This window comes from Neomonachus schauinslandi, chromosome 3 (genome assembly GCF_002201575.2).
Source record: "Neomonachus schauinslandi chromosome 3, ASM220157v2, whole genome shotgun sequence".
In the NCBI taxonomy this organism is placed as follows: Eukaryota; Metazoa; Chordata; class Mammalia; order Carnivora; family Phocidae; genus Neomonachus; species Neomonachus schauinslandi.
In genome coordinates, this window is record NC_058405.1 from 3975739 (window position 1) to 4000464 (window position 24726).

General features: G+C 40.9%; 1 protein-coding gene across 1 annotated transcript in view; it reads right to left on the minus strand.

The window, feature by feature from the left end:
- The window catches only part of MYO16 (myosin XVI), a 441248-nt gene that overhangs the window by 301498 nt on the left and 115024 nt on the right, over window positions 1–24726 (minus strand). Inside the window, exons 9-10 of the mRNA XM_044913335.1 lie at window positions 12631–12781; window positions 2721–2831 (exon numbers count right to left, since the gene is read on the minus strand). Of these exons, the coding sequence (XP_044769270.1) occupies window positions 2721–2831; window positions 12631–12781 (262 nt within the window). The remainder of the gene's footprint in view (window positions 1–2720; window positions 2832–12630; window positions 12782–24726) is intronic.

The following is a 24726-nucleotide window of genomic DNA, read 5'->3' on the forward strand; positions in this document are numbered from 1 at the left end:
AGAGAAGAGAAGAGAAGAGAAGAGAAGAGAAGAGAAGAGAAGAGAAGAGAAGAAAAAGAAAAGAGGCAACTTATAGACTGTTTTGAAAGATCATCTTATATAACCAGTCAGATTACAGCAAAAAGAGATGAAAATCCCGGTTAGACAATTAATTCAGCAGACATGTGTTATGTTGGCCCTGATGGACTGGTGACAGTAGTGGAGATCCATTCCGTGTATTTTGGAAGGAGGGCTGCCGAGATTTGCAGTAAAACCAAATGCGGGACACTGAAGAAAGACCAGTCTCAACACTCTAACCAGGCACTTCAGCCTGAAACTGGGAGAAGAGTAAGAGGGGAAGGGAGGGGCCTGTAGGGAGAGTGGGTATGGAGGTGAGCTGACCAACTCTGAACACAACATCCACTGAAACCAGTGTTTTTTTATTTGTGAGAAGGAATACTTCTATTTCCAAATTCATCGTGGACTGACACTTTTGTAAAATGTAATAAAAGTGAATTCCTGTAAACATGGCATTGAAAAAGACAAAGGCATACAAAACGCAAGCCTGGATTCCTATTAGATTCAAGAGAAGGAAATGAAACCATCAACTTGTCATAAGAGGTTCTAAATGCTTACTCTCGGGGCAGAACAGTAATAAAAAGTTCATACTTCCAATGGTCCACAGGATACACTTTAAGAATCACTTGTTATTATTTAATCAATAATGTTTAAATGGCTTGTCTATCCATTAAAGGCGAGTTCAAATAACATAACTTAGCACACTCATCACAAAATTCATCCCAGACAATTTAGCTCTTCAATATTTCAGGTATGGAGAAGAGGAAGATCATGTCTCACACAGTGGCAAATTTATATTTGATGTGAACTTTAGCAAAGCATGATCCAGAAAGAAAAGGGAAACCCAGTGGGCAGAAAATATCTAAGAAGATGGCCTAGCGTGCGGAGGAGTTGGAGCCATGACTCTGATAAACAGATAGGAAGTACTTGTCACTTAAGATTGGAAAGTGCTTGACCAGGCCTCACAGTGAGCAAACCCAGCATGGATCCCTTTGTCACTGAGCCAGAGTCCACCACAGCAACTGCACACTCATCAAATCACCAGTGAAATAGATCATCACAAGCTGTGAGAAGAAAGATCCATCATGACTTCAATCAGAAAGTCTGAAGAACTTCCGAATGGGAGTTTATAAAGCTAAGTGTTTACTCCATGGGGTAGAAAGAGAAGCTTAGGGGGAAGAAAAACAGCCCAAGGAAAATCCTGACACAGACAGGAGGGCAATCGCCCGGTGGCTGAGAGCACCAACTAGTATCTAGGGCCCGGATCGTGAGTGAAGATTGTGGTCATCCTCCCATGAGAAGGGACAAGCCACAGAGACGTCTTAAGACTGGGAGTGTCAAGATTACATTTGTTCATGATAAGAATGACTCTAGCTCCCGGTGAGAGCAGACTGAAAGGGAACAAGGTTTCCTCTGCATGGTTAGGAGGCTGTTGAGACGAGATGGCAGTAGCCTTGATGAGGATGGTGACCCCCAAGGTGGAGGATAGATTAAGTGGATGTTTGGGAGACAGAGGCATTCGAGAAGCATGAAGGAAAAAAGAAATGCAACACAATTAAGGAATGGTCTTCGGGTAATGTATCTAAGAAGGTAGGAAGGAGGAGGAGGAGGTAGAGGAGAAGAAGGATCAGCACCATGTTGGAAAGGTGGGAAAATGAATAAAACTAATACACAAATAACAGGGCTGTCCCAGGGAGCAAAGTTAATCAGCTTTCACCACTTTATGCCAATGACTCAATCCCATTCATTTTGATAGAAACATTTAATTTTAAGTGTATTTACAGTGGCAGGCAATTTATCCAAGCATTAAGATGCTGTACTGAGTTTTCATAGGCTAATCAGCACCTGATGATTTATTACTCAGAAGAAACTCTTAGACTTTGCATTTACATGAAAATTACTTAATCAATTTCTCAGTAGACTAGGGAAAAAAGAGTGTTATCAAAAAGGGATAGCACATATGGGCATAATCAGATCTCTCTATAGACATTCTGATTGAATTGCTTTGAGTTGAATATCACAAAATCAAGGAGAGGGAGACAGACAGACAGAGACAGGGACTGAGATGACATGGTGTCTACATTGTTCTGCATACTGGGTGAAATAACACATATAAACCGGGGCAGAACCACAGCAAATTAATTCTCTGTGCTGTTTGTCATCTGAGTCATATATTCCTACCCTGTTATCAGAGATTGGTGTATAAATTATTTACTTTACAAAGCATTTCCTGATAACTTAAAGGGACAGCAGTTTCTCTTTTCATGCAGATAGAGAGGACATCCTCCAAGAGGAGTGAACTTTCCCTCTTTAGCTTCCTTCTCCAGATCTAGCAGGCTAAGTACAGGAAACAAAGAGCATTTTTAGAAGTGACTTGCAGATCCTGCTGTTTCTAGCAAGATCTTCTTCCACAGCACACTCAACATCAGGATAGTTGTCAACCCGTAGGGTATTAACCTTCACTTAACAACTCTGAAATTTGGATCTTTGCTGACCTTGCCTTAGAACTGAATCAGAATGAACCTGAACTCCAAGAAATCGACCTTAAGCTATCTGCAAGACCAGAAACAACAACAAGCCCCCTCCTTGTAATATCTGCAGCCTGGAGGGGAAAATCGGCAGCAAGACAAAGCAGCCCACAAGGCAGGTTCAAGGGCACTTACATATATCTGATTGTTCCCAAAGCGCTTCTGAATTTCATAAAGCAGGCTGCCATCGTTCAGCTCGCTCAGCGTCGCCAGGTCATCACTGGGAGCGGGAGGCATCAGCTTGACCTGGGGAAAAAATGAAGTAAGAGCAATTCTAATTGCTTTCCAATTTCTTCACAGTCGGATGTTCCATTTCCAATTACATGTCAAAAGTTTAAAGACCACGTGAGTTTGAAACCATTATTAAAAGACGAAATGGTTCACTTAGAAGGAACAACAGCCACAGAGAAATGTATTCAGATGAGAATTTCTGTCCTATGTCTGTGGGTGCGCTCACACACACTAACACAAGAACCCCCCCCCAGTGCTACCTTCCGTCCTGCAAAGGCATCAGTCTGCCAAAATCATTTCAGCACGTCGACTTTCCTAGTCCCCACTTAAAATGTAGACAGCTCTGAGCTGTTCTGCATCCTCTACGACCAGCAGCTGAAAAGCTCACGTATCTGCAGTGTTTCCAAAGCTAAAGCAAAACTTCTCCTATTACTGTTGTTGGCATGGTGAAGGAACCAGTGTGCCTGGAATTTAGTTTCCGCATACATGTAGGAGGAGGCCAGATTTTGAAAGAAGACTCTAGAATTTTGGCTTGGGATCTTTTATTCTTTTCTACATAACTCCTACAATGAAAGTAGCTGTGAGATTAAGATAATTCTGTCATAACGAAAAACATGTTTCCCTATTCAACTTAATAGAAAATGACAGCGTTAAAAAAACTGGGAAATATTTCAAATAAAAAAGATGAATTTGGGTGATTTAATTAGACGGTAATCTATCATTCACAAGTTAGGAATGGACCACGTTTAGTTTTACATACACAAGATACGTTGTGCAAAACAGATGCTTGATCTACGAGAACAGCTTTGGTTTTCTTTTGTCAAACACAGAGGAGCCAAAGACCAAGAATATTCTTATCAAAGCTTCTGCAAGTTCATTGGTGCCCATAGTGAATTTTTAATAACAGCAAGTTTATTTGCGTCATTTGTATTCGTGTTTGTATTCTATATTTGCATTACATATCTTAACATTGTATGTATCACTGTTAAAGAATTTGAACTTAGATATTACTGTTTTATCAGCTAAATGTTTATGGCATTGACAAATACTACACATTAAAAAAAATCTAAATGTAGGATGATCTCTCTGATATGAGTGACTGGTTCACAAAATGCAATCTTTCTCAGGAGTTCAATAAATTCAAGTCAGTGCTTTCCCAGGCTGCTTGTAATCCTAATATATTCATAATGAAAACTCAAATTCTTTCCTGGGAATCGTTAAGTGGTCAGAAGAGTGGCTTGTTATGTCTTCCAGTTAGACGGGTATCACACAGTGGGCTCTGGTATGAGAAATACCACCATTTACGTAAGCGGCGAACACCATCTTCCAAAAGGAAGTTGTTTATGTACTAAAAGTTGATTTGTAAAATACTCCAGACTTCATGAAGGTCAAGAACCAACCTCTCCTTGCCCCAAACCATGCACACACTCAGCCAACACTCTGAGTCCATATTCTTTGCTTTTGCAGCATTTAAAAGAAAACAGGCCTCAAAATACCCTTCAGAATTAACCTGTAAGGAGCATATTACATAGTCTCATTAAAATTAGTCAATTAATTAACTTTAATTAGTTAGAGGCATAGCTGGATACTGATACTTTGATACTGTCAGAAATATTTACTTAAACAGTCAAGAGTAGAATCCAAAAACAGTATGGAGGTTCCTCAAAAAGTTGAAAATAGAGCTACCATATGATCCAGCAATTGCACTACTGGGTATTTACCCCAAAGATACAAAAGTAGGGATCTGAAAGGGTACGTGCACCCCAATGTTTATAGCAGCAATGTCCACAATAGCCAAACTGTGGAAAGAGCCAAGATGTCCATCGACAGATGAATGGATAAAGAAGATGTGGTATATATATACAATGGAATATTATGCAGCCATCAAAAGGAATGAGATCTTGCCATTTGCAACGACGTGGATGGAACTGGAGGGTGTCAGGCTGAGTGAAATAAGTCAGTCAGAGAAAGACATGTATCATATGATCTCACTGATATGAGGAATTCTTAATTGCAGGAAACAAACTGAGGGTTGCTGGAGTGGGGGGTGGGGTGGGAGGGATGGGGTGACTGGGTGATAGACACTGGGGAGGGTATGTGCTCTGGTAAGCGCTGTGAATTGTGCAAGACTGTTGAATCTCAGATCTGTACCTCTGAAACAAATAATGCAATATATGTTAAGGAAAAAAAGAAGAAGAAGAAGAAGAAGAAGAAGGTAGCGGGAGGGGAAGAATGAAGCGGGGGAAATCGGAGGGGTAGACGAACCATGAGAGACAATGGACTCTGAAAAACAAACTGAGGGTTCTAGAGGGGAGGGGAGTGGGAGGATGGGTTAGCCTGGTGGTGGGTATTGAGGAGGGCACATTCTGCATGGAGCGCTGGGTGTTATGCACAAACAATGAACCATAGAACACTACATCTAAAACTAATGATGTAATGTATGGGGATTAACATAAGAATTTAAAAAAAAAAAAAGAGTAGAATCCAAAAGCTGGTACTTGTGGCTGATAAAAATTGAAGTCATCATGCCCCTCCTCTCCTGATACTCTTCTGGGTTGTCAAAATCAATTCTGGGATTGTGTGATATCTGTTGTGTTGTTTTTGTTTTTGTTTTTTTCACATTAAACACTTAGTTCTACTTTGAAGAGTCTCGTAGGCCCGAAATGCTGCCGGGGAAGTGACCAGCAGTCTGTTGACCCAGGCAGCATTCCACTCTGCATTTTTCATCAGTCATGCTGATTTGGGTAAACATCTTACACACTGAACTGAGCTTCCCCACCTTAAAAATGCTGGAAACTGAAGCACATCTAAGGCATCAATTACTTTTGTACTCATGGGGGTGAATGTGTTTAAATCTCAGTGGCGGATCTTCCCGGCTGGGGGACCCTGAACCTTTTTCTTCCGTAAGTCACTTTCATTGTCTTTCATAATACGGAAGATGATGATGTGTCCCTCACAGGAGCCTGTGAGGATGAGTTTGCATGGAGGCCCAGCAAGGTGTCTGGTGTGCAGGTAAGTGTGCAGTAACGGGGTGCATCGTTATCTAGTGAAACATCTGGAGAGGGCCGTGAGCACCACAGGTAAACTTTCTGCCAACTTCCCTGAGGGCTGCCTTTGGAGGAAGGGGGAGCAAATTTGCAGAGGGCTCTGGGCCAATCTGTGCGGCTCTCAGCAGAGACCCTCAGCTTTCACCTGCTCTAAAAACTGGAATTCTCTTTCACATATCGTTTTGGGAAAGAATCTGCTGTGAAATAATAATTTTGAAAAGTTTGAAACTCATGGATATAATCCAACAGTAGATGCAGAACTTACGGCCCAGAAAGGTCACACAGTTTCCCTGGGGTCACACAGCGGATAGGTCAGAAGGGGAAGCTGGGACAATACCCATCAGGGAACAGTGGAGAAAGTCTAGCAGATGACGAATAAACTGACAACATATATTCAATCACTCCCCTTTCTTTTCTTGGCTCACGGGCTCTTTGCCAGGCGCTGCGCTAGAAGTTTGGTACAGAGAGGGAGCAAAAGGATGTGGTCTTGTACCTCAAGAGTGTTGACAGTTCACTGGGGAAGAAGGACGGACGCAAGTAAGAAACTGCAGTTATAAAAGGTGCTACGAGGGAAAACAAGAGGATGCTGTGAAAAGTGAAAAAGTGCACTCTCGCTTGGGTGGTTAGAAGTCCTCCCAGATGAGATGGAGCAAAGCTGCACCTGGACCTGATCCGGCAAGGCCATCCCGTGGGGTGCGCGAGAAGACGCGCAGGCAGAAGGAAGAGCTCGGTAAGGGCCCGGAGGTCCTGCCTGTGAGCTGCAGGGCAGGAGGAAACAGGGCAGGTGGTGGTGGAAGGGAAGAGAGATGCACCCGGGGACAGATGCTGAGGCTACAGGAAGAGCTGCCACGCTCACCGTGGCCAGGATCTGCGCTGGATTTACTACTCGTGACCCTGGGAGATGAGATCTAAGGTTTACTTATACTGAGAGACAACTGCACCGTATCCAGGATCACCGTATGCAAGTGTGTGTGCCCTTAAATATGAAAGGAATTCAGAAAATAAGTACAAATGGGTAAGCATGTATTTCCAAGAAATAAAAAGCCTACTGGCAAAAGTCTTTATAGAGAGAGACATAAAAGGAAACTTTCATTATCAATTTAGAGACGGATGTAAATATCCTCTTTCCAGGGTCTTTGCAAGCATTTCCTGAAAGTAAAAAATGTATACATCGACATACACACAGATACGCACCCCAGAAAATGGATATGGATGTGCAAATGTACATCCATACACATTATACACGTACAAGCTAATACACGCATATATATACATTCATGCATATACATGATATGGTACAAGCCAATAATGGATTGCAATAACTTTGAACAATGCAAAAATAAGACAAAAGTCTCCATCAAGTTAGCATACATATTTAACTCCCAAAGCATCACAAAAAGGGGACAAATCAAAAGCAAGATTTTTTCTTTAGAAGAAATGGTTTACATTTCTTAGATAATAAACTTCCTCTTATAACCACAGCGCTAACAAGCTCAATGCAAATTTCTGGGTGTATGTTTAGAAAAAGCATGAAGAGTACTAACAGAAGTCCCACATTTGTTCCGACAAGCCCGAAAGAGTTATTGCAGACATCTCGTTGGTATTCTTGAGGATTTCCATCTACAGTGGCACAGCTGTTTCTCGGGTTAGGGAAAATACTAGGCTGACAGTAAAAATGGGAAGACGCCCTAGCAGTAATGTGAAATGTGACAAATACAGTGTGAGAGCCGGTCAAGGGAAGCATTCCTTGCATTTATCACATCAGGATCCCAAAAGGGATCAGGAAGGAGGCTTTCCTAATCGATGTTAAGCAAGGCCATCAAAGGGACACATTCTTTATAAAGATTTCAAAAGCCCGGGGACACCTGCTAGCAAGTGGAAAGAAAAAGAAAAAGGCACCTCTGAATATTTTTATGTTATAGTTGTCGGCTGGATAACGTCTACTGCCAAAGTCTGCCAAACAATTACAACAAGGCAAAACAGAGATGGGATAAATATGTAAAAAAGATTAACATCCTCTCTCTAGGACTGACCACTATGATTTCTATGAAGATATATATCCCTATCTATCTCTAAAAGGAGAGATCTAGAACATAAACTAGAAATCGTTCAGGATAGAAAGTCAGGACAAACTTCAGAGAAACACTTTGAGAAATGTTTCGAGGGCGCCTGGGTGGCTCAGTTGGTTAAGCGACTGCCTTTGGCTCAGGTCATGATCCTGGAGTCCCGGGATCGAGTCCCGCATCGGGCTCCCTGCTCGGCGGGGAGCCTGCTTCTCCCTCTGACCCTCCCCCCTCTCATGTGCTCTCTCTCTCTCATTCTCTCTGTCTCAAATAAATAAATAAAATCTTTAAAAAAAAAAAAAAAAAGAAATGTTTCGAGACCCAAAGGGAACTTAACGTTTGGGAATAATCGGACTTCCCCGATTCCTGGTCTCCACTTGTCAACACTGCGTGGCGTGCTGTCCACTTTACTGTTTTGTTCGTTTGTGACTTCCCCTCTGGGAGATGAGCAGTATGTGTGCAGAAACTACAAGTCCAATAGATAAAAGAGGTGGTCTGACAAATGGGAGAAGAAAAACAGTATCTTGAGGAGAGGAAACAACCGAGTATTCATGAATAAAGAGGAAAGAGGAAGTCAGGAGAGAAACGAGGTGACCGGGATGGTCCTAGCAGGGAAAAGGGTGATAATCTGACAAATACTTTTTCCCAAAGCTTAAGCTCATCCCCATGCCCAGACAGCATTTTAATTATTCCCCCCTGCTTCTGTTCTTCTGTTAGATGTTTGTACGACAATAAAACCTATCAGGTCCTTTTACTTACTAGTGCTTTGCCTGGCCGAGGATTTACACTTTCGTGTACATGGAGATGGGTGTGTCTGTGGACCACAGGAAGAGAATTCTCACCCATCTTCAAAACCCCTGTATCACACATGCAGCCGTGGATCGCCAACCTCCTCTCCTGTTTATAGAACCATTACAGGTCCACGGGGCTCCGGAATATGCTCCTTGCAGTGCCCCCAATACAGAACGGGATCCAGCGTAAAAGAAATACTTGTGATTCTCAGCAATTTGCTTACAGTTCTGGAGTTTGATCATTTTATAACTTAATTTGCAGGGCGCCTGGGTGGTTCAGTGGGTCGGGCGTCCGACTCTTGATTTCAGCTCAGGTCATGATTTCAGGGTCGTGGAATGGAGCTCTGTATAGGGGGCTCTGCACTTAGCGGTGAGTCTGCTCTCCCTCCCCCTCTGCCCCTCCCCCACTTGCACGCGTGTGTGCGCACATGCGTGCACACTCTCTCTCTCTCTCCCCCAAATGAATAAATAAATCTTAAAAAAAAACTTAATCTGTAAACTGAGTGTAAGTTAAGTAATGAAAAGGGACAATAACTTGCCCACAGTGGTATTTTGAGGATTAAGACAATGCAGGTGAATGCATGTTTAAGCATTGCAATGTTCATATAAAGTATAATTTTGCATTATTATTGTCTAAGGTCATCTATGTTTGCACTGATAAAAATAAAGCGCAGTGGATGTGTTGACTGGAATTACATCAAGAGCAGATAAATTCAGCCATTCTGGATAAACCTAACATACAGTCAGTCTATATCAGTAACAATAAAAACATGAATGCATCTTAGCGCATTTTTACTCTGTTCTTGGCAAATGTGTTATAACTATATAGCCCTCATTTCTGTCAGCTCTGTAACAACCCTGTGAGACCTATATCATGTACCCATTTCACAGATGGGGCTTATGAGGTCAAGGAACCTCCAAGTCATAGACTTTCAGCAGCAGACCTAGCCAGAGCATCTGCCTTTCTCTGAACTCCCAGACTAATGTGCCTTCACTCAGTGGAATAAAATTGGGATTTCAAGTGTGAACTAAATTTAAAGAAACATATTCACAAAGGAAGGAAGTGGAGGAAGGGAGAGGGGGGAAAAGAAGTCAGACAATTAGAGAGAGAATGAAGGAAGAAGGCAGGGGAGGAGAAAGAGAGGGAAAGGCAGAGTGGAAAGGAATTTAAAGGAAGAATGTCTTGCACACTTTTAAGCACCTGAAGAAAAATTCTACCTTCTCAGAGATATTATGTGTTCATTTTGGTGATTATCAGAACCAAAAAAAGTTTAAATCAAACCTTGAATATTCACTCACACAGTTACCATTTGATAAAACCTCCATTTTATAAAAATCTGGAAGGAGAGATTCTGTGGCTTTTGTTTCAATTTTTAAAAAAATTTTCTACATTACATATTTCTCCTTAAGATGTTAATCAGAATGTTCTTGCTTTGACAAGTCTTTTCTAAAGCTCTCTTACGAAATGTGAAAAAATAATCCAGTCAGTGGATAATGTTGGTCTTCCATGGGAGAGAATCACCCACGCACCTCACGGCCAAGAAGAGATGCCCACGGTGCCCACAGCGGGAGATAAGAGCCAATAAATGTTCCATCGATAATGTATGAATGCAAAAGCTGAATAACAGCTGCTCCCTCTTCAGTACCAAACAAACAGAACATGATTGCAACTGCCTTTAATGTCTAGGATATAATTATAAATTGTATAATTATAAAGAGCTTAACATTAAAATCAGAAAGGCTATTCTATAAGGCTTATACTTTTTTTTTTTTAAAGATTTTATTTATTTATTTGACAGAGAGACACAGTGAGAGAGGGAACACAAGCAGGGGGAGTGGGAGAGGGAGAAGCAGGCTTCCCGCTGAGCAGGGAGCCCGATGCGGGGCTCGATCCCAGGACCCTGAGATCATGACCTGAGCCGAAGGCAGACGCTTAACGACTGAGCCACCCAGGCACCCCTATAAGGCTTATACTTGACATCATGTTGTATCTTCTCTTTTTTTAAGATTTTAATTTTAAAATTTTTTTTAAGATTTTATTTTATTTATTAGAGAGAGAGAGAGAACATGTGTGTGATGGGGGGAAGGGGCAGAGGGAGACAGAGAGAGAGAATCTCAAGCAAACTCCCCGCTGAGCACAGAGCCCCACGAAGGGCTCCATCTCAGGACCCTGACTGAGATCATGACCTGAGCCAAAACCAAGACTTGAACGCTTAACTGACTGAGCCACCCAAGTGCCCCTAAGATCTTAATTTTTTAGAGCAGTTTTAGATTCACAGCAAAATTGAGAGGAAGGTACAGAGATTTCCCATATACCCCTGTCCCCACTGGTGCACAGCCTTCCCCACTATTAATACTCCCCACCAGAATGATGACATTTCTTACAGGTGAACCTACATGGACACGTCACCATCACCCCAAGTCCATGCTGTACATCAGGGCTCACTCTGGGTGTTGTACATTCTGGGAGTTTAGACACATGTGTAATGACATGCATCCATGACTACAAAATCATACAGAGCAGTTTCAATGCCCTAAAAATCCTCTGGGCTCCACCTCTTCATCCCTCCCCCGACCAACCCAGGCAACCAGTGATCTTTTTACTGTCTCCATGGTTTTGCCTTTTCCAGAATGTCAAATACTAGAATCATGCTGTATATCGGCTTCAGATTGGCTTCTTTCACTCAGTAATATGCATTTAAGGTTATAGGAGTTCACAGGACCCTTACAAAAGTTAAGAAAGAACTTTGCCTTACATCCTACCTAACATTCAATTTGCCTACTGCTATGGACTGAACTGCATTCCTCTAAATTCATGTGTGGAGGCTCTCAATGTGACTCTTTGGAGATGGGGTCTTAAGGAGGTAATGAAGGTTAAAGGAGGTCCTAGGGGTGGGGCCCTGATCCCACAGATTGGCATGCTTACAAGAAACACCAGACAGTTCATTCCTCTCTCTGTCTCTGTTTCCTCCCCCACCCCCCACTCCCCACACAAGGACACAGGGAGAAAGCAGCCAGGAAGGGGACGTTCATCAGAAACCTTACCAGCAGACACCTTGATCTTGTACTTCAAGTCTCCAGAACTGTGAAAAATAAACTGTTGCCTAAGCCCCCCAGTTTGTCATATTTTGTTACAGCAGCCTAAGCTGACAAATACACCTACTGAAATTTAAAAGTACCTCAAAATTACAAAAAATATTTATTAGTTATTTTGAAATAATAAAAATTAATGAAACTAAAATTAAATCTTAAAAAGATGGTCTTAGAAAAATCGAGCTAAAATGTCTTTAATATATTCAAAATAAGATACAGTGAAACACACCAGTTTCAAGGATTATGCTGACATTTATAAAATTACTCTGCCATTTATAAAACATGAAGCATATAAAAATCATTGATTTCTCTAGGGAAATGTACTAATTTCTATAACCCCAAGCTCATCAAAGTGATCTCCCATAACGTGGGCACTGTGGCATGCACAGACACCGCCCCCCCACACACACACAGTTACACACCAACAGAGACTTTTCATAAATGACTCTTAGTGATTGATTTTCCTTTCTTGTTATGTAAAATATTGGATCTTTGAAGGAAACAAAAAGCATACCCTACATAATAATCAAAATGAGGACTAAGGACATAATTGGAAATATTCGGGAATTAGCAAACCGGCTGAGCTTACATTCTTGATATATAAGTCAGGATATATATAAAATTCAAATCCTTGTACAACACAATAGCAGCTATGTTTGTTAATGGTCAATATAACAGTTTATATATGGGCATTTAAAAAACTATTAACCTTTGCATTCATGAATCTTTCTTTGAATGGAAATTTGTGGGTGTTTGGTGTTAAAATGTTGGATTTATAAGGATGACGTAATAAGCAGGCATGCAGTAAAGGTGTACTTACCTGCTCAGGTTTTGTGGGGCCGTTCATGGTAGCATTTTCAGGGATGCTGTCGTGAGACTGTCGCTTGCATAGACCTTTTGTGACATCTTTGAACATAATGTCTTTCTCCAACATACTGTCTTGCTTGGCAATTGGCAACACCAGGGGACTGCTACGGAAAATAATCCATACTATAATTAGTCTTCTGCTAACACTGCCATATTAATCAAAAAGAACCACAACAGGACAGCTCAGTTATGGAAAGTTGTTTTATTCAGATAAGAAACCACTTCTTGACCCACAGGGGAAAAAAAAAAAACGGTCAATGGGGAATCTGTCAACTTTCTATTAGTTCTAACTTCCATTCAATTTCAACTTTAAAAGAAAAATATATTCACTTCAACTTGAGAAGAAAATGTTTACAAATGTATATATGACTGTAGGAGACAAATCAATAAGCAATTTATAAGCTAAGGTTGAACGCACGACTGAACTAAGCAAGATATTTAAAGGTGAAAGTGAATTGCAAACAAGTGAAGGCACAAATTATACAATTAATTAAAATAGCGTTCATATACAACTTAAAATATGGAATCATGGGCAATATTTAGAGTTTGTAACAAAATAATATTAGGGGCAATAGAGAGGAATGATGTGCTCAATGATTCCAATACTGCAAGCAATAACTCCTTACTTCATTACAGCTCAAACTAGGCAAAAAATAAAAGCTACTTCATTTTTTTTGTTGTTCCGAAGACATCATTGCCAAAAGAAAGCTATTATTATGTAATGTCCATAAAAAATAAGCACAATCTAAATGTTTAATTTGCATTGTAACACATTATGATAGTAAGATTTAAAAATGCATTTCCCTAAATGTTACCATACGAGCAGAAAGACATACATATTTAATCAAGTGCAATACATATAAAAGTAATTATTTCATGTATTCTACAACAGCACTTGTGATTCTAATTAATGCTTACATGTACTTTTTGGTTTTTTAAAAAATTCAGGTTTATTATGGTATTATCCACATACGGTAAGTTTCACTGTGTGTAGATGTTCATGTCCTGTAGATGTCTATGTCAAATATATATATAGTTATATGTGGTTAAATATATACGTGTGTGTGTAACCCACGTAACCTGTGATATACGGGATTTGTATCACTCCCAACCATCTCTTTGTGCCTGCTCTTCGGAACCCATTGTCTCCACTAGCCTCCTGCCCCTTGCAACCACTGATAATTATTTTTCACTATAGTTTGGCCTTTTCTAAAATGTCCTATGAAAGGGATCACAGAGCATGTAGCTGTTTGTATCTGCCTTCACGGACTTAACATCATGGGTTTTTTTGTTTGTTTTTACAGTCTTGAGGTCTTTTTATTTTCTTTACATTTTTCATGCCATGAGTTCACAGGGAATGGGTTCCAGCAGTTCAGGCTCCTCTCCACTGGTTCTCACAAAGTGTGTTTCTCTGGGTGGGGCAGGCTGGCGCTTCACTTGAACCCAAGTACCTTTCTCTTTGGCTTCCTTCTTTTCCTGATCATTTTCCTTCACACGCTTCAGGAAGCTATCTCGGCTCTTTGAGTGTTTAATATGCTCAATGCGTACATTAATTCTCTTGGCAAGAATCTTGCCCTTAACTTTTTGTTTACAACAATGCCAACAGCATGCTGAGTAACATTGTAGACTCTTCCAGTTTTGCCATGGTAACATTTGTGGGGCATTCCTTTTTGAACAGTGCCCATTCCCTTGATGTGCACAATATCAACTTTCTTATAGATTCACATGTATGTGGCCAAAGGAACAACTCCATGTTTTCTAAAAGGCCTAGAGAACATATAGCAGGTACCTCTCCTCTTTCCCTTTGTGTTGGTCATTTTGGCGAATTACTGGAAGATGGCAGTTCCGGCCGAAAGGAAGCTAATATCATGGTTTTGAGTTCATTCATGCTGCTCTATATACAATGGTTTGGTTTTTAGTGCTGAGTGATAGTCTCCTGGAGAATGCACTACACTTGGGTTGTCCATTCACCAAACATTTGGGTTTGTCCAGTTGTTGTCAAGCGTAAGTTTAAGTGTGTTTCAAAGAACTTTTTTTTTTTTTTTTTTGCCCATGCCTTGGGCTTCTTGTGTCTTATTTAAAAACTCTTTCCCTAACCCAAGGTCAAAAAGGTTTCCTCCTAGGTTTTATTCCAGAAATTTCATAGTTTCATGCTTTACATTTGGGTCTATGATGCATCGTGAGTAGTTTTTGCGTATGGTGCTATGTACGAGTCGGGGTTTGTTATGTTTTCATATGGCTGTCCAAATGTTTCAGCATCATTTTTGAAAAGAACATCTTTCCCCAGCCAATTATCTAAGATACCTTTGTTAAGATTCAATTGGCCATATATGTATGGGTCTATTTGGGGATGTTCCATTGTGTTCCACTGATATAATAGTCTAGTCATACACCTATTACATTGTCTTGATTAATGTACCTGCACAGTAAGACTTGAAATCAAGTACTTTGACTCATCCAGCTTTGTTTTCTTTTGTTTTAGCTATTCAAGATCATTAGCATTTTCACATAGATTTTAAAATGTATTTGTCAATTTTTATAAACATGCCTACTGGGACTTTGATTAGCATTCTGCTCAACTGATCAATCAACTTGGAGAGAATTTACATATTAACAATGTTGAATTCTGTCATCCATAAGCACAGTATATATCTCCATTTATTTTGATCATTAATTTCTCAGTATTTTATAACTTTTGGCATTAAAGTCTTGCAAATAATGTTAGATTTATTTTGATCTTTTTATGTCATTACAAATGAATTTTTTATTTCAATCTCCTGTTGCTGTATATAGAAATGCAAATGATTTGGTAGATTAACATTCATTAGGGGAGGAAGAGAGTCATGTGACCACAAGGTCTCACTGTTTGCAGCCCATCTCTGGACCTTATCTTCCCGCTTTACCACAGAGTCTAGAAAAATGTGGATAGAATAAGACCAGTAAATGGGCTACATGAGGTCCAGGGTTGAGGGAAAGGCCTGAGGAAGAGCTGAAGAACATATTTACAGAAATGTGAGGTCAGTTTTACTTTCCTTGAGCTCTGGATGATGATGTTTTATTCAATGAGGAGATTTTTTTTTTAAGATTTTATTTATTTATTTGACAAAGAGAGAGAGAAAGCACAAGCAGGGGGAGCAGCAGAGGGAGAGGGAGAAGCAGCCTCCCCGCTAAGCAGGGAGCCCGATGTGGGACTCAATCCCAGGACCCCAGGATCACGACCTAAGCCAAAGGCAGACACTGAACCGACAGAGCTCCCCAGGCACCCCCTCAATGAAGAGACTTTGAAGTAGGTGAAAAGGTATATTGATGAGAGACAGCAGGGGGCCAGGAGCTTATGTGTCTGAGTCAGAAAACTGCACTTTGATGCCGGCTTTGGCACCCCGGGGCAAGTGAAAGAAGCATTCTCTAAAACCAATCTGCAAGAAAGGCCTCTACTGAGAGATTTCTAGCATCATGCACACCAAGGGCTTAGCACAGTGACTACAGTATTAAGCAGGCAAGGAAAGTCGTGAGTTGTGTGGGTCCAGCACTGTTGAAGCTTCAAGGATTTTGCTCTATTTACAAACTAACAGGTTAGCTAGTTACTATTTCATGGATAGGCATGGAAGACAAGAGATTCCTGGATCTGAGACAGAAGACTTCATGACTCACGCCACACACAGTATCCAGAGGTTCACGTTTGACCATGTCCCATGGTGGGTAGGAGGGGCCAACACAGGGGAAACTACATGCACACTTACATGTGCAGTGTGTTGTGTTGGAGGAGAGAAACTGGTTGGGAGTCAAGTATTTTTTTGAGCAATCAGCAAACGCTGCACCAAGAAGCAGAGAAGCCACTGCTCCCCCCCCCCCCCGCCGCCCCCCGCCAGGCATTTGCTCTGTGGTCTCCTTGAGCTACCTAACGGCCTGTATGACTGAGCACATATGCTTTGCTTTCTGACACACTGACCAACACTGGAGAGGGTGCTCAAGGCCCAGCACAGACTATCTCTCTCAACAGTGTGGTTATTAATTTTAAAAATTCACTATAAAATGAGAATGCTTTTAATGCTTATAAAAATTTCATATCCAGATCTGCTGGAATACCATCGAGTGATAAGGCATTCATAACTTATTTCCTCCCTGAGCAACTGTGAAACAATGCTTGCTGTCCTAACTTGTATTCACCATTCCTGGAGCTCCCAAGGTGTATCCTCTGTTTCTCTGACATGAGAACCCTTCACATATGTGAAGACCATTGCAGTTGCCCTATATTTTCTATAAGGTGAGTGGACCACCTATAAAATATTCTAATAATTAGATGGAATTGAATGCAAGATAATCTCCATTCTAAGTACTTTATACATATTAATTCTATACATATTAACTCATATTAACAGCATTATAAGGAATATCTACTTTTCTGCATATTTATAGGTGAGTACACTGGGAGAGAGAGAAGAATGGGCTGTGGACACACAGTGAGGCAGGAGTGGAGGCGGGACTTGAGATACAGAGCTCGTGTTCTTAACCACCAGTCACACTGCCCGCATCCAAAATCCACCCTCATGCCTACCAAAATATTTCCTTACTTATCCACCCTTGAATGTCAATCACCTCTTTTTTCCTGCTTTGTAAGAAAGTCTTCAAAGAAAAACTAAAGAGAGGCTTTGCATAGACTGTACCAGGTGTTTTGAGTATAAAGCGATGAAGAAAGCAATGGTTGGACTAGTCAGGTAGAAACTACATAAAATCACCAATTATAAAGGATTTCTATAAAGAAACAGTGAGTTTACTAAAATAGCTAAAATACTCTCCTATCTCAAGTCTAATCACAGCGTTAACAGCAGGATCTAGCCTATTTCCAACTGAGAAGTACACTTGGAAAGAAGATTGATCCAGGAATACAGTGACCTCATCCTAAGTCAGGTTTTGTTTGTTTGTTTGTTTGTTTGTTTTCAAGAGAGGGAGAGAGAGAGGGCAGAGAGGAGCAGGAGAGGGAGACAGAATCTTAAGCAGGCTCCATGCCCAGCACAGAGCCCAACATGGGGCTCGATCTTACAACCCTGAGATCACTACAGGAGCCAAAATCAGGAGTCAGACACTTACCCGACTGAGCCACTCAGGCGCCCCTAAGTCAGTTTTTACCTCAAGTTGGCAACTACCTGACCCTGTAAGCCGTCAAAATTTCTGGGCCACATTTTGCCTTTGCAAATGCGGGGGTTAGATGATGACATACATCTAAGTGTATGCCAAGCCCTACAGATCTATAACGTTACTACATAATCTCTCTTTACACATCATTTCACCTACATCTTTAAAAATCACTTACACACTCAATAATATCATATATAAAACCATAGATCTATTACTAACAATAATGGTTAGTAACTAGTTAAAATTACTCTTATTCATATAAGAAAAAATGGTTCTAAATAATACAATTGAATCGAATGACAACATATTTGTCATACACATTTTCTTAAGAAAATACAAAACAGATACCTTGGCTGATGGCATGTGATAATGTTTTAAAGGTTTATGGAAAACTGTGCTTTATGGAAAACTGTGCTGTGCTTTAGGTTTCTTTCCCACTTGTAAAATGAAATACATTTTATCCATAATCATTGTGATTAACAACAGCGTTCATACAAGATAACTTCTACATACTTAAATTTTCACTGATTATCCATTGGTACACTATGAACATGTATTCTATTTTTCTAGAAAAAAAGCAATAATTTTTAAGTAATCATTGCTATTTATTTCAACACTCATTAAATGTTTATCAACTATGATAAAATATTTGATATGAGATTAATTTTTTTAAAAAAATAAGATGCAGGTATATAGAAAGAACAAGAACTCAATAAAGAAAAAGAAAAACATAGAGGATAAGAAGAAACAGACCAAATTAATAGTAGTTTCATAAAAAACATAGACTTCTGAAGGAAATGGACTTCACAGTCCCCTCATATTAGCTATACTTTGGACAGTCTTCTCCCCAACTTGAGACTGTGGCCTTCTCTTTTCTTAGAGTGCTTACTTTAGAGAACTTTCCATTGTAAATTCTTCCTTTGTCCTTCTGAGATGTAAATATTCTACAATCCCACAATGTCTTTCTCAAGGACCTGGGAGCCATTCTGTTGGAATGTAACCATCAGGATTGATAGAGGGAGCCCCAGTCTCCTGGTCTCTGTGGGAGGAAAGGGGCCTCACTTCCTTAAGCACCAACTAGCAAACTCTGGATGGCCTTCTCAAAAGGACCAGCCTTCCTGCTAATATCCCCAGGCTTTACCACAAGCTCATCCCAGCATTTAAAAGCTCTCTGAGTCAAGTTCACTCTCTCTCTTCCCATATTGCAATAGTCTTGAATAAAGTCTTCCTTTCATCTTTAACTTCTCTGGTATAATTCTTCTTTGACATTAATGAGTGAGTTTTTTCATGCTTCTATATGTTTTTCTGCGTTTTCCAAATTTTCCTCCATAAGAAAATTTTATTTTGATTACATAAAAAAGTATCAGGAACAGAAATTTATCAGTGAGAAACAGAAAAAAATAGGATTGAAAAGAGTATATTTTCTAAAAGAAGGCTTTGGTAAGGCAGATTCCACAAACATAAAGAAAATGAGGAAGCAACCATTCAAGGACAATTTAGATTAAACTGGGGATAGATTGCTTTAACTTGACTGTGGACAAAACTACACAAGACTATACCAGTGGACAATCAATTTCTGAACTCTACTGGATTTATTCAGGACTTACCGATTTCTATAAACATAAAAGACATTTCATGCAGAGCAAATGTGCCTATAGGAATTGAGATTTTATTTCTGAAAATGGAAACAGGAAGGTAATAAAATAAAACTAACAAAGGCGACAATTATTGCCCATTATGACTATAGCAATTTTAGAAAACTATAGACAACAAGCAAAATTGACTATATTGGGATATATTAGGCCAACAAAGAAAATAATCAAACCAAAACAAATGTGAAGAAAGACATGTATCATATGATCTCACTGATATGAGGAATTCTTAATCGCAGGAAACAAACTGAGGGTTGCTGGAGTGGTGGGGGGTGGGAGGGATGGGGTGGCTGGGTGATAGACATTGGGGAGGGTATGTGCTATGGTGAGCACTGTGAATTGTGTAAGACTGTTGAATCACAGACCTGTACCTCTGAAACAAATAACACATTATATGTTAAAAAAAAAAAGAAGAAGAAGAAGACAGCAGGAAGGGAAGAATGAAGGGGGGGAAATCGGAGGGGGAGACGAACCATGAGAGACGATGGACTCTGAAAAACAAACTGAGGGTTCTAGAGGGGAGGGGGGTGGGGGGATGGGTTAGCCTGGTGATGGGTATTAAAGAGGGCACGTATTGAATGGAGCACTGGGTGTTATACGCAAACAATGAATCATGGAACACTGCATCAAAAATTAATGATATACTGTATGGTGATTAACATAACATAATAAAATAAAATTTAAAAAAATACTAAAACAAACAAATGTGAAGAAATGGTGTATGTGACTAGGTTATTTTGGTGGTGATGTAATGTACTAAATAGATAGTTCTCAATTTTAATCCTAAGAACACAGCTACATAAATTATTTACTATAAGGCATTTGGTTTTTCTGCATCTACAAAATAATGATGCAAAGCTTAATTTTGAATGGAACAGTTCTTGGAGAGCTTTGAGTTAACCGATATCTGTGCCCCCCAAAAAATGACTTTAGTTTTTGTAATAAAAAATACATTTAAAAAAAACACGTTGGTAAAATATTACTTGTGTTAAAAAAGCAAAAATGTCAGGGGCCTGGGTGGCTCAGTCGGTTAAGCCTCTGACTTGATTTCAGCTCAAGTCTTGATCTCACAGTCCTGATCTCAGAGTCCTGAGGCCCCATGTTGGGACCCAGGCTAGGTGTGGTGCCTATTTTAAAAAAAAACAACGTGTCTCTTGCGGTTGAATTGGAAATGACACTGTTTTTAAGACATTTTATATTCATTTAGTAGTTCTCAACAGGTATCTACAAAGAAATTTTAAAAATCTAATTTAAAATAAGTTGAATGCAGCAGCTCTGTGAATGCATGAGTTTCTGCATATGCTGTGTTATCCTGTGAGAAGGGACTGTCCAGCATATATTTATTTTTCTGAATAGGCATTTAATGAATGATATTTATATGAAACGACATTATCATCGCTCATTTGAGTCAAGGAAATACTTAATAATCAGCATTTTCAGACATTTTTTGGAAGTACATTTGATAGAATTTGGCAAAACTTACGTAAGTTCCTCGAGCAAGCTCCAGAACACACACAGTATGTGCAGTGTATGTGCGCACGTCAGCACAGAAGATAAAAAGTGAAGAAAAGGATGTGTGTGTGTTTGGTGGTGGGTGGATTAAGCTGCTTTGAAAGGTAGGGAGTTTCCATCTCTGGAGCACTTTCAACTGTAGGAAAAGAAAATGAATAGACATGGAAATGTCTGCCCCCTCCCTCTACCTTCCTCTTAAACCGAGTCTAGTTCTCGACCAACTTTGGAAAACCAACTAGGTACTCAACCATGCTTGAGGGATAGTGTAAATGGTTTAAAATTGGAAATCATATTAAATAATTCTCAAGGTTTCATGATGTCCCTGTATTGTGTGACATTTCTCTCTGTCCCCCTCTGGACCACAGAATCCATGCCTAAATTCACACTGAAGTGATGGACTGCTTTATCAACACTTTTGTAACACAAAGCTTTTTCTGAAGACTCTGAAGAATCCAGGGCCGGGAATCTGGTCCGACTTCATCTCAGGTGATGTTATTTTACTGCAAAATGGTCCCGGGAGCTGCGCTGCTTCTGAAAATGGTCAGGTCATTCAGGATCAGGAGTAAAGGTACGAGAACAATGCCTCGCAGGAATAACCAGACAGGTAGTGTGTTCAACCATCAGGAGCCAGGAAATTAATGGTTGCAGCACAACTGTGCTCAGACTCTAGGAGTAAAAATGCACTTTTCAGGATTGCTTATCCAAGCGTCCTGGTCTAAATTACTAGGAGACAATTTCTGTAAAGAAGGCCCCCAGGTGTGGTGGTGAGACACGGGTCAAAGGTTATGTCCTTCATTTGCAACGTCATTGTTTCTTTATAGATTTGTACAACAGGATTGTGCACACCATGAGCCTGGGGAGATACTCAAGACAATCTTCCTGAGCCTGTTCCCGCCTCAGGTTGGAGAGCATGAACAAAGAGTCCGAAGACTGCGGTTCAAATTGCAGCAGTGACTCACTCGCTATCCCCTTGCGTCTGTCACACCTCTGGGTTTCTGTTTCTCCCTAAATAAAATGTAGATGATTATGTCCACCCACCCTCAGTCATGGAGTTTAAGTGAAGATCAAGGGAAATGATTACTGAAACTGCACTGATATGCGAATCGTATTTATTTTCATTGAGCAACAAAGGCCACAGGAGACATCCTTGTGCGGCCACCGACAGTTGGCTTGCTTTTAAATAAATGCATGTTGGGCTTGTTTCATAAAATGTAGCCCCTTCGAGGCTTTCCATAACATCTACTCCAAGCCTGTCGTGAGTCTCAGGTTTTACTGAGGTCCAGAAAGACACACTGCAAAACTCATACTCTGCCTGTTACAAATCCCCATAGGGTATGTCTCCTCATCAATGGCCACTTGGCCTATGCACCTTGGGACCCACCTACCCCCAGCGCCTTGTCCTTGTGTCCTCAGACCCGCTCAGGTCTGCCTCTTTCCACTCTTTCCAGACTTTTCCCAGTCACATCGTCTCTCCACCCCGGGTGCTATCTGACTCAGAAGCCCCGGAGAGCCAGCCCCAAGCAACCTACTGAAAGGACGCACCCACACCGAAGCTGGTCTTCTCTGAGATTGGATTTTTCCGTCTAGCTCCTTAGAAAATAAGTTTTTCTCTATATGGTCATATTCAGTTTGAAAGCACCAAACTGAAAGCTTAATTCTATTGCCTTAGTTTAGAGCTAGAAGGCCTTTATTCTTTAGATGATGATGCTGACAATCACAGATGAATGAAGAACATCTGCTTTTCTTTCTGTCATTTCTCAAGCACTTATGTAGTATCACGATGAGCCAGATATTGCTGTGTTTCAAAAATATTAAGTCACGGAGTCATCAAGAACCACCTCATGAGATATTTCTGATCACTATCGTCACCACCCGTGGACTGCAGCTCAATTCTGACACTGATGACCTATAGCATGGACCCCACAAATTAAGGGCAAGGCTGCCCCCCCTTCAGACACAGCCACAACTTTGGGAGTCTCCATGCTCACCCACATTTCTGACCCACGAGCTACCAGCTCAGGGGCTCCCACAACTCTCTCAGGTTTAATAATTCACTAGAACAACTCGCAGAGCTCAGGAATGCGCTATACTTACTATTACAGCTTTCTGAGGGAAGGTACAAATCAGGATCAGCCATGCACACAGACACGCAAGGTGAGGTGTGGGAATCTAGGCACATCAGCCCCCAAGCACACAGAGGTGTTCACCAACCAGGAAGCTCCACTGGGCTTGCAGAGTCTTCCTTGAGGTTTGGTTCCGTAGACATGATGGCCTCCAGGAGGCCAGGCTGGCTCACTGATCAGTCATTCCATCCCAGCACTGGGTTTTCTGGTATGACCAGCCCCCACCATGAGGCACCTTGTGAGCATAAACTCAAGTGTGATCCCAGGAATCCTGGACAACAGAGGCAGTCCTATGGCTTGGGAATTCCAAGGGCTAAGCATCTTCCCTCCCAGGAAACAAGGAGAAAGGCCCGGACAAATTCTTTACTATACAGCACCCACATTTTACACTGGAGGCAACATGTAGCAAAGACTCTGACTAGGGCACCTGGGTGGCTCAGTTGGTTAAGCGACTGCCTTCGGCTCAGGTCATGATCCTGGAGTCCCAGGATCGAGTCCCACATCCGGCTCCTTGCTCAGCAGGGAGTCTGCTTCTCCCACTGACCCTCCCCCCTCTCATGCTCTCTCTCTCTCTCTCATTCTCTCTCAAATAAATAAATAAAATCTTAAAAAAAAAAAAAAGACTCTGACTAAATTGCTGATGTCACAGAGCCAGCAGGTGCAAGCTAGCATCTGAGCCAGGATGTGTGGCTCTGGGTCTCCGTCCATAAGGACCACAGCACATGGCCTCACAGGTCGCCTCAGGGAGTGCGTGTAGACACTCAGAGCAAGCCAGACCAAGGGTTTGATAAATAACATGGCCCCAGATGGGAAATAATGGCCCTATGTTGTTCCATTTGACTTGAGCTTCAGCTTAAAAGCAGATCAGTGAGGAGCCTTCATGCTTCTCATTTCTGCAGATGGGAAATGTCTTCCTAATTATAGACTATCTCCATAAGTTGTCATACGAAGAAACACTTATGCTACCTTGACAATACTCCACGCCTAAAGTTGACTGACCATAACAGGGAAACTCAGATCCGCAATTTCCTCTTTCAGGCCAAATTAGAAGTTTTCGAATTGCAAATAAAAATGACCTCCTTGCTGAAACAATGGGAGAGTGGGTACATGTGCATGACATGAGTCCAGTTACTTGAGTTCTGAGTCTCAGACAGGGATGGATAACATGGGGATAGAACAGAAAGTGTTTGTGTTACCGCTGAAACTAATAATACACTGTATGTTGACGAAACGGGATTTAAATAAAAAATTTTAAAAAGAAATATTTGTGTTGTGTGTGTCAATATATCGAACCTGAAAAAAATTATAAATAAAGAGAAACGTCATGGGGATATGATACGGCAAAGGGAATATAGTGGATGATACTGTAATGGCGTTGTCTGGTGATGCACGTGACTACACTTGTGGTGAGCTCGGCATATAGTGATGTTCAATCACTATGTTGTACATCTGGAACTAATGTAATATTGTGCGTCAACAATATTCAAATTAAAAAATTAACAACAACAAAAAATGAAAGAAAGAGCATACTTGTGTTGTTCTGCAGATTAAAGGCAATGGCCCACACAAACACTCTGCACAAATCCTAAAGTCTGGTCGCCGCACGGGAACCGTCAGCTGTTGTCA